Genomic DNA, 10,620 nt, shown 5'->3' with positions numbered 1-10,620 from the left:
GTGACATTAAAACATGACGGGTGTGTTTCGATCTGTCTGATTATATAGCTAGCTGTCTGTCTGTCTGTCTGTCTCTGTCTGTCTGTGTCTGTCTGTCTGTCTGTCTGACGAGGCTACGGGTCACCTGATCGAAGCCTTCAAGGAGACATTCAAATGTGACATTAAAACATGATGATAATAATAATATACTTAAATCTGGGGTGGAGGATTTGGGGAGAAAATGGCAGTTGGGATAGAGATTCAAATCCAAATACCTCAACCGCTCCACTTGTTCTCTTTGGTCCCTCCCCTATGGTCCCTCCCTGACACGCTCTACACCAACAAAGTCGTGCCAAAGTGAATGGACAGTCCCAACAGCCAATAAGAACAGAGAATCTGATTTTTTTATTTTTATTTTTTTTAGAATCGGAAACAACTAAGGTATTAAAAGGCTTTCCTGTATAAGTGGGTTTTCAGATGGTTCCAAAGTTAAGGGGCAAAGACTGAGAAAGTCAAGGCAGGTTTATTTCTATAGCACAATTCAGACACAATACCATTCAAAGTGCTTTACAGGGGAATCAAATACATCAAGATTAGACTTTAAAATGTGCATTCAAGACATAGTAAAAACAAAGAAAATACATCAAGATTCAAGATTAGACATTCAACATTTAGACAGAGATGTAGAATGGCTGCAATGAAAATTACACTGACTGACAATATAGCTATTTCCTTTATAGCCTATTTAACTGAATTATTATTTCATAGTTTCAAACTAATTTAAGAATATTGGGGAATCTACAGTCATCTAGTGGCAGTAGAATGGCTGCAATTCAAATGAAAAGGGTGAAAGTACAATATAGCCTGAATAAAACAGTTACAGGGAGAAGGTGTAGAAGGACAGAGCAGATGCACTGATGAGGTCCCATCCAGAGGAACAGGGAGGATGGTGGACTCTGTGTCTCACAGTTCACACACAAGCTGCTGCTTCAACCTCTGGACCATCAGGACACACACCTTGTTGATCAGTCAGTCACTCACTCACTCACTCACACAGTCACTCACACAATCAGTCGGTCCCTCACTCACTCACTCACTCCCTGGCTGGCTCACTCACTCACTCACTCACACAGTCCCTCACTCACTCACTCACACAGTCACTCACACAATCAGTCGCGCACTCACTCACTCACTCACACAGGCCCAATCCCAAATGCCTCCCTAGGCACTCCCACTCCGTGAGCGAGTGTCACTCGCTGTGGAGTCACCCTCGCGGCTGTGAAGTGCCACTCGATCATTAAGGGGAGGGTATAACAACGGCGCGGCTTTGGCAAGCCCTCGCCTCTGTCAGACGGAAACAGGAAGAAACCTGGAGACACTAGTTAACTGTTAAGTCTTTATTTCTCACCCTAAAATAAAATTCCACCACATTTATATTTGACCTGAAACGATCTTTACATTCATAAGCTACGCATGTGTGAGTAAATGTAGTATTGAATAAAAACAAACTCACTCCCATGCTTTTTTGGCTGCATAATTTATTTTTTGTTAAACATTTTGTAACTGCATATTCTTAATTTTACCAGCTCAGTCTGTAGTGGAGAAAACGGGTGGGTGATCCGCTGTTTAATTATCCTTTTAGTTTACATGCACAGCAGCATACAAAACCAGGGAAAAGAACAATAGTCTGCTAAAGCATGTATTCCACTTGTCATGATACGTTAATCTGCCATTACGACCGGCGAATCGTGGCAGTTAATTAGCGTGCATAAATTATAATGCACTGCAAGGGTGGTCATAAATAAGAAAAGTCATGCGCTCCAGCTGACTGACGTCACCGCCGCTATTACTACCCCTCATCTGCTTTAAATAACAGTAACACAAATCTTACTAACAATTTAAGGAAACAATAATCACTGTCCCTTATTAACTTGTGGGCATTTTCTTCATCTGCTTCGTTTTATCTTTTATCCACGGTCCTGAAAATACACTAACGGTAGACAAGTGGCATAATCAAATCAACAAGTGTAAAACAACATGTTCGTTCCGATATTGTAGGCTACCCTCCGGTTCCGTCATTTAGGGCTATGCATAAAAATAATCAATCAAATGTCTGTTTGAGGTAAGAGAACGTTTCATTTATAATTCGGGAAACAAACTCCATGGAACTCTCATTTGTAAGTTGGCTCCTCCATTCCGGACTTAATTGATTGGCGGACACCTGTGTCAAACGTAGGGCTAAGCCACTATCGATGCAGACTCGGTGATCGAGGGCTTTATAACCCACTCACACTCGAGGCTCTGTGGTTTGGGACGACACTCAATATGGCGGGCCCTCCTCGCGAACGCGCAAACGGAGGGATAGTGGATAGGGATAGGGTGTAGGGGGTGGATCTAGATTGGGCCACAGTCCCTCACTCACTCACTCATGGAGATCACCATCTGTTGAGAGAAGAAGACAGACAACAGAAGTCATGAATCAGAGTTTACAGAGACTCCCTCCATCAGCACATCCAGTATAAAGAGCAGCAGTGTCTCACTGACATTTGTACATTTCATCCACTTAGATTACAAATACGTCAATATAAAAACATCTGGACAGAACAGATGACAGAAGGATATAAATCAATAAATATACATCTCTCTCTCTCTCTCTCTCTCTCTCTCTCTCTATATATATATATATATAAATACAGTATAATGTTAAAGGTCCAACATGTTCATACACAGACTGAGCAGCTAAACATCAGCTGTGATTACTGGTCGACATGGTGACAAAACCTGATGATTGTTGTTTGAAATAAGAGCCAGTGATCAGACTGATCTCAGAGCTGTGACAGAGATGAACTGATCAATGGTTTAGTGTTGGAATGAGAGAACAAACCCTGGCTAACCCTAACAGCCTCCACACACATCCTACCTCTACTGCGCGTCTGCGTCTGACTCTTTGTCACTGACCGTGTGATCAACCTAGAGCGGCCACACATCCAACCTGAGCGGTGCTGCAGACGCCCGTCAGAGGCACATCTGCAGCGCCGCTCCCCTTTACCTCAGGAGGAGGAGCCTGTTTCTTTCTGAGAGCCGCGCGTCTCTCTAGGGCAGTGGTGTCAAACATACGGCCCGCGGGCCGCATGATTTAATCCGGCCCGCGACTTGTAGAGCACACATTTATGAGCATTTCAAAAAAAAAAGTAAGTCTCTAGCCCATTCCTGTGAGGAGATATGAATTTTTAAAGAAATAACCAAAATGCTCACTCCAGCCGCTAGGGGGCAGCCTAAATTAAAAAAAGCACATTTTAGCAACGTGGGAAATGGTAAATGGCAATCTTGCTTCACCGCTATTAATGTTTCCTCCAGTGCTTTATGGCAAAGTAAAAACCAAAAAAATAAAAAATAAATAAAACAATTTTTATTTTTAGTGCTGAACAATTAATGTACTAGCAAGCGCGATGTGTCCGCGGCTCTGCACGTGCGAAACGAGCAGGAGCATGCTAGTGTAGGCCTACAAGATTTATTTCCTAATTTTCCATGCTGCTTTATTTTTATGTTTTAAATTGGGAAAAACGAATTCCAAAACAACCAATAACCTCTGTATTTAAAAATAAATCAAAACAGTAGAAGTTGCACTTTTATTAAATTTTATTTTGTACTGTCTGCATGTTTGCACAGAATGTGTCCCTGTACATATAGTAAACAAAATTGGACAACTGTAACGTCAGTGCCTGTTGTATTTGTGTATTCAAATAAACAGTTGTTTATTTCATTAGTGCGTATTGGCATCTTTGAGCAAAATACCCCCCAAATTTTTGCTGCGGCGCTACGCTACGCGCCGCACCTCCTATTCCCATGGCCAGCAGCAACCTTTACTAAGACATTTCCTGGGGGGTACAGAGATCCCTTGTGATCCGTGATAATGTAGGTTACATATGTAGGCTGAGTGATAAAGCATATAACTGAAAAACAAAGCTAGAGATTTGGAGTTGATGTACGTTATTTTGCCATTATTGTACTGGTCCGGCCCACTTGAGATCAGAGAGGCTGTATGTGGCCCTCGAACCAAAATGAGTTTGACACCCCTGCTCTAGGGTCTCTCTGCTTTAACTGATAGAGAAATACTCTGCTGAGAGTCATATTGACTTCATACCGGCAGCTTTCACTGTAGTTTCACCATTTCCTGGTATGTCCCTTTCAAAATAAAACTTCCAACAAGCGAAAATGTGTCAAAAAAAAAAAAAAAAAAGGCAATGGGGCGCACGGATTACTGTCCAGACTCAATATTAGACTCAATATAAATCATATGCATCATAAATTACATTTTAATGTGAATTATCTATGAAAACTCTATGTAGAAAGATAGGGCTTTTAGAAGCAGCAGTTGAGACATTGTATGTGTGTCTGAGAAAAGTCAGAGAGAGGCAGCAGTAAGGTAAGGCGACGCGCTCTAGAGGTAGACGCAGGATGTGTGCAGAGGCCGTAACCCTTCTCCCCCTCTCTCTCCTGGCTAACCCTTACCGTAGACAGAGTCTGCTATAATGGAGGTGGTTCGGTAGACATAGCGTTTTTTCGACAGCCCCGCCATTATTTTGGGTAATTTTGTCATCTACATGTATTACTGGACCAATATCGACTGGATATCGAATGGAATTGTGAGGAGCTTGACAATACCCAGCCCTACTGTCAGCTGGTAATCCAGCTTTATGTCCTGTAGACATGGCAGACGTCTTCACATCAACTCAAACACATGATCAACAAGCTTCTGGTGGATCTGATAGGCTGACTGTTCTCCTTCTCTCTGTCTGTCTGTCTGTCTGTCTGTCTGTCTGTCTGTCTGTCTGTCTGTCTGTCTGTCTGTCTGTCTCCCTCCCCCCCCCCCCCCGCCACCTCTCTGTCACCAGTCTCATTCTCTGAGGAAAGCAGCTACTGAGCAGGTTGGAGGTTTACCAGGAAATACTGGATCTTTGCTTTGATACTAACTGTGTTTAGTGACATTCAGCTGAAAGCAGCACAGACTGACTCAAACCCTCTACTTACAACAGAGTCTCCAGTCTGTAGTGTGGACTCTCCTTAAGATCAGACAGCAGCTTCACTCCTGAATCCTGCAGCTTGTTGGCCCTCAGATTCAGCTCTCTGAGATGGGAGGGGTTGGACTTCAGAGTAGAGGCCAGAGAAGCACAGCTGATCTCTGACAAACCACAGAGATTCAATCTGAATAAAGAATAAATTATGGAAGTTTAGAGACAGGGTGATTATGTGTGTTCGTGTGTGTGTGTTTGAGTGTGAGAGTGTGAGAGTGAGTGAGTGAGTGAGAGAGAGAGAGGGCGAGTTGGTGTGTGAGTGTGTTCTGAGGGAAAAATCAATTGTTAGACATAAACATCTAACAATTTACCAGAAATGATGAACATACATTTAATTTGTTTTTGACTGCAGCTAAACTTAATACAAGAGAAATTAAAATATGAACAAAGAAAATGTATACCTTCATGGATGTAAGTTATATTTGTATATACATTAGGGTTCATTGTTTATTTATAAGATCTACAATAGTAACAGAGTCAGTGAACTGACCTCAGAGTCTCCAGTCTACAGTGTGGACTCTCCAGAAAACCACACAGCAGCTTCACTCCTGAATCCTGCAGCTTGTTGTAACTCAGATCCAGATATCTGAGATGGGAGGGGTTGGACTTCAGAGCTGAGACCAGAGAAGCACAGCTGATCTCTGACAACCTGCAGAGCCCCAATCTGAATAAAGAATACATGATTTAAGCTTAGAGACAGTGTGTGTGTGTGCGTGTGTTCTGAGGGAAACAGCAATGATCAGAAATGTTATGCAAAAACAAACAGAAATGTATGGGAAACAAATAAATAATTCTCTTTCAACTGGTAAACGTTTTCAATGTAAACTAAAATTCAGACAAACTGCACCACCACAATCTGAATAAGGAATAAATGATTTAAGTTTAGAGACAGTGTTTGTGTGTGTGTGTGTGTGTGTGTGTGTGTGTGTGTGTGCAGGGGTGGACTGACCATCTGGCATACCGGGCATATGCCCGGTGGGCCGGTGGCCTTTTGGGCCGACCCGGGCCGACGAGGTTCAATTAAAAAAAAATAAAAATAAAAAAATCTGGGCCCGGCCCGGCCCGGCCCATGTCACACAGCCGTGGGCCGAGGTCCCTTCCCTCTCGGCCGCGCAGACTGTCAACTTAACCTGAAAGACCAATGAAATATTGGCCCATTCATCATGATTGGTTCTGTACCGGGCCTGGCCCAATCACACACACAGCGGAGGGCCGAGGCCCCGCCCCTTGGGCCTCGGCTGTCAATCACTCAATCAAGTCACGTCACTAACAGACAGAAAAACAACTCGAGAAAAACGGAGAAGAAACGGAAAGGAGACAGTTGCTGGACTAGTGGTAAGAAGTTGAAAATAAAGTTATGTTGAGAATAATTGTGTAGCTTGCTAAATTTTAAAACAGCAGTAGTTTGCCAACAGTTAGCTGCTTGCGTTAACATCATGGATAGAGCCATCTATAGAGCCATGTCAAAGTGGCTATTTTAGCTAACAACCTACTAAACATTTGCTAGCTCTCTTGTGGTTTATTTGGGGAGTTAAATAGCTCTGTTGTTGGTGTATTGAAAGAGTATCATTACTTTGCTAGCTGATCAACATTAAAGTGAGGAAGCTGTCAGTTTTTGCTTCTTGCTGTAGCCTACTTATTCAGTATAGTGGATTTAATAATGTTTTACTTAAATATACTTTTCTGTAGGCTACTGATTGTTGACATGGTTAAACATAGCCTACTTGAATTTCATTTATTTTATATATGATTTAAATGCAATTTAAAAATGCAGACTGTAATTTGACCTGAACATAAAAAATATATTAATATATCACAAAGTTAACAGTAAATGCAGAAAAGTATATTCACTCAAATATGCAACATAAAGTTGTCACACTTTCTCCTTTCACAACACTGAGTGTTTGAGGCATTAGGCTTCTCTTTTTTAGAAACATTCAGAAAATTAGACCACCACAGAATTGTAGCATACTTACTTTTTACAAGCTGGTAAGTTTATTTTACTAGACCTGCTTTCTAGACCATCATGTACTTTAGAATAATACACATTAGACCATTACTTTTGTACACTTTTTTTCACATTGGTTTACTTAGTAAAACAACAATTTGTATATTGTAATGCATCTTTCCACCTCTTTAACTGATACATCCTCAAAACCTCAATCAATTGTGTGTCTCTCCTCATTTATGAAACAGGTTGAGACACCATCCACAGAGGAGGAGTCTGGAGAGAGGGAGCAAGGAGCAGGAGGAGGTTGATTACTTTGTCCATCCTGAGCCTACCATGTTAGAGGCATTTTTGAGCACCACCCACAACAGAATACTATAGCTACTAACACTTTGTAAATATTATTTTATTATATGTCTGTACACTTGTTCAAAATAAACCAACATTTTAATTTAATTCAATGGAACAGTCATCTTTAAGGGACCGTGATAAATGTGTTCTGGTGGGTGGTCGATCAATTGTGGTGGGCCGGTCTGGGTCCAAAATGCCAGGGCCAATTTTTGGTCCCAGTCCAGCCCTGTGTGTGTGTGTGAGTGAGTGAGTGAGTGAGTGAGAGAGTGAGTGATTGAGTGAGTAAGTGTGTGTGTGTGTGTGTCTGTCTGTGTGTGTGTGTTCTGAGGGAAAAAGCCATGATCAGACATTATTAACTAAAACAATCTGAAATGAATGGAACACAAATAATTATCTTTCAACTGGTAAACGTTTTCAATTTTAACAAAAATATAAGTTGGGAGGGTCTTCAGTATTAAAATGTGACAATTGACCAAAAATTATCAACATTCCTTTTCCTTTCTTTTGTGACTGCAGAGTAAACTTTGAACGAGAAGTGAAAATATGAACAAAGAAAATGTATACCTTCATGGATGTAAGTTATGTATGTACATACATTAGGTTAAATTGTTCATGTATAATATCTACAATAGTAACAGTGTCAGTGAACTGACCCCAGAGTCTCCAGTCTACAGTGTGGACTCTCCAGAAAACCACACAGCAGCTTCACTCCTGAATCCTGCAGGTTGTTTCCCCACAGATCCAGCTCTCTGAGATGGGAGGGGTTGGACTTCAGAGTTGAGGCCAGAGACGCACAGCTGATCTCTGACAAACTGCAGTACCTCAATCTGAATAAAGAATACATGATTTAAGTTTAGAGACAGTGTTTGTGTGTGTGTGTGTGCGTGTGTGTGTGTGTGTGTGTGTGTGCAAGTGTGTGTGTGTGTGTTCTGAGGGAAACAGCAAATCAGATCAGAAATGTTATGCAAAAACAAACACAAATGTATGGGAAATAAATAAATAATTCTCTTTCAACTGGTAAACGTTTTTAATGTAAACTAAAATTCTGACAAACTGCACCACCACAATCTGAATAAAGAATAAATGATTTAAGTTTAGAGACAGTGTTTGTGTGTGTGCGTGTGTGTGTGTGTGTGAGTGAGTGAGTGAGTGAGTGAGTGAGTGAGTGATTGAGTAAGTGTGTGTGTGAGTGAGTGAGTGAGTGAGTGAGTGAGTGAGTGAGTGAGTGAGTGAGTGAGTGTGTGTGTGTGTGTGTGTGTGTGTGTGTGTGTGTGTGTGTGTGTGTGTGTGTGTGTGTGTTCTGAGGGAAAAAACAATGATCAGACATTATTAACTAAAACAATCTGAAATTAATGGAAAACAAAAAAATATTTCTCCTTCAACTGGTACTTAACGTTTGGTACTTAAATAAAAGTTGGGAGGAACATCAGTATTACAATGTGACAATTTACCAGAAAGGATGAACATACATTTACTTTTTTTTGTGGTTGCAGACTAAACTTTGAACAAGAGAAATGAAAATATGAACAAAGAAAATGTATAACTTCATGGATGTAAGTTAATTGTTAATTATCAGATCTACAATAGTAACAGAGTCAGTGAACTGACCTCAGAGTCTCCAGTCTACAGTGTGGACTCTCCAGAAAACCACACAGCAGCTTCACTCCTGAATCCTGCAGCTTGCTGTATCCCAGATCCAGCTCTCTGAGATGGGAGGGGTTGGACTTCAGAGTTGAGGCCAGAGACGCACAGCTGATCTCTGACAACCTGCAGCCACTCAATCTGAATAAAGAATACATGATTTAAGCTTAGAGACAGGGTGATTATGTGTGCGTGTGTGTGAGAGAGTGAATGAGTGAATGAGAGAAAGTGAGAGTGTGTGCAAGTGTGCAAGTGTGCAAGTGAGTGAGTGAGCGAGTGTTTCTCACTGTGTTTCTCCTTCGACTAGTAAACGTTTTCAATGTAAACTAAAATGTTAGTTGGAGGAACTTCAGTATAAAAATGTGACAATTTTCCAGATGTGTTCAGGTTTTACTGTGTAACTCAACATGACTTTGTTCTTATCAATTAGCTTTTCTCTACAATGACTGGAGTGACTTTATCATTGTGTTGTTGTGGATCATCATAATATCAGCCTTCTCCAGACATCCTCCACATGTCACCACAACATTATACACCTAATCATATCAAAGCCGTCTCAAACTCAAACAACATATCCGCAGCCATAACTGTTGTTTACTATCACAACTTCCACGGCGCATGCACAGCACTGTCGATATCTGGTTACGTCCGCCCCAGAGTACCATACAAAGGGCTCTGGCGCGCCCATATTAGATACAACGATTTGATTGGCAACATAGTTAATGAGCTTCAATGGATGGTGCCCAGACCAACTGGCTGAGCAAATTGAATTTGCAAGCGGCATGTCTAGATTTCCAGGCTAAATGTTTACCTTTCAAATGATATAATAAATAACTAATAGATAGATATGGTGGTGTTGTGAAATGATTCTGATAATAGGGGAATGACAATGAGGCTATAAATGTTCCTTTACATTTTCTGTGTACTATGCAGTACTTTTTTTTTCCATGAATCATTCTGTCATTTAACCCCTCCTCCCCCAAAAAAACCTACTCAGATCTCCACAAACTGATTTGCACGCATGCATGTTGGACTAACAAACTGTTTATTTCATTTCTTATGTTACCTTCTTCTTGATGTGTTTTTTAGCTTACAGGAAAATGTTAAAAGCAGAGGTCCACATTTGTTCCAGTCTTAAAACAACATGCCATATGTACATTAAAAGAGTTATTGGTGGCAGTAAGCATTTCTCCTGTCCCTACTGAGTAATAGAAAAATAATCACCAAATTCCCTCTTTGAGTTACCTTTTCTCCACTGCAGCTGGACAAGGAAACACTGTCTAACACTAAATACTTGATATGTTTAAGCCATCTCTCTCTCTCTCTCTCTCTCTCTCTCTCTCTCTCTCTCTCTCTCTCTCTCTCTCTCTCTCTCTCTCTCTCTCTCTCTCTCTCTGAACAGACTCAAACTCTCTGCAGCCCGTTTCTATCTTTTATCATTCATATCCCTCACACACTCTACAGCCTCACCAGTACTGACACCATCTCCACTGACTGATGGACCACAATGTGAGTCTGTAAAAGCTGAAAACTGTCATCTCTATACTTTTTTTTACTTTAACAATTGTTAAGCCATTTTGAAAAAATAACATTTCTGAACCAGATGACATTTCTTCAGATTTGTGC

General features: G+C 41.0%; 2 protein-coding genes across 2 annotated transcripts in view; one reads left to right on the top strand and one right to left on the bottom strand.

Annotated features, from left to right (window-relative positions):
* lipt2 (lipoyl(octanoyl) transferase 2) overlaps positions 1-21 on the top strand; it is a 7,619-nt gene extending 7,598 nt beyond the window's left edge. Inside the window, exon 4 of the mRNA XM_080025246.1 lies at positions 1-21. This exon is cut by the window's left edge and continues 198 nt beyond it. Within this exon, the coding sequence (XP_079881372.1) occupies positions 1-17 (17 nt within the window). The 3' untranslated portion in view covers positions 18-21.
* Positions 22-2,285: 2,264 nt separating this feature from the next.
* LOC307248737 (NLR family CARD domain-containing protein 3-like) overlaps positions 2,286-10,620 on the bottom strand; it is a 39,497-nt gene continuing 31,162 nt past the window's right edge. The window contains exons 7-11 of the mRNA XM_080025223.1: positions 8,962-9,135; positions 8,007-8,180; positions 5,545-5,718; positions 5,011-5,184; positions 2,286-2,421 (exon numbers count right to left, since the gene is read on the bottom strand). Coding sequence (XP_079881349.1) covers positions 2,415-2,421; positions 5,011-5,184; positions 5,545-5,718; positions 8,007-8,180; positions 8,962-9,135 — 703 coding nt within the window. The 3' untranslated portion in view covers positions 2,286-2,414. The remainder of the gene's footprint in view (positions 2,422-5,010; positions 5,185-5,544; positions 5,719-8,006; positions 8,181-8,961; positions 9,136-10,620) is intronic.

Source organism: Ammodytes marinus (assembly GCF_949987685.1).
Source record: "Ammodytes marinus genome assembly, chromosome: 3".
In the NCBI taxonomy this organism is placed as follows: domain Eukaryota; kingdom Metazoa; phylum Chordata; class Actinopteri; order Uranoscopiformes; family Ammodytidae; genus Ammodytes; species Ammodytes marinus.
This window is presented reverse-complemented; position numbering and strand designations above follow the sequence as displayed.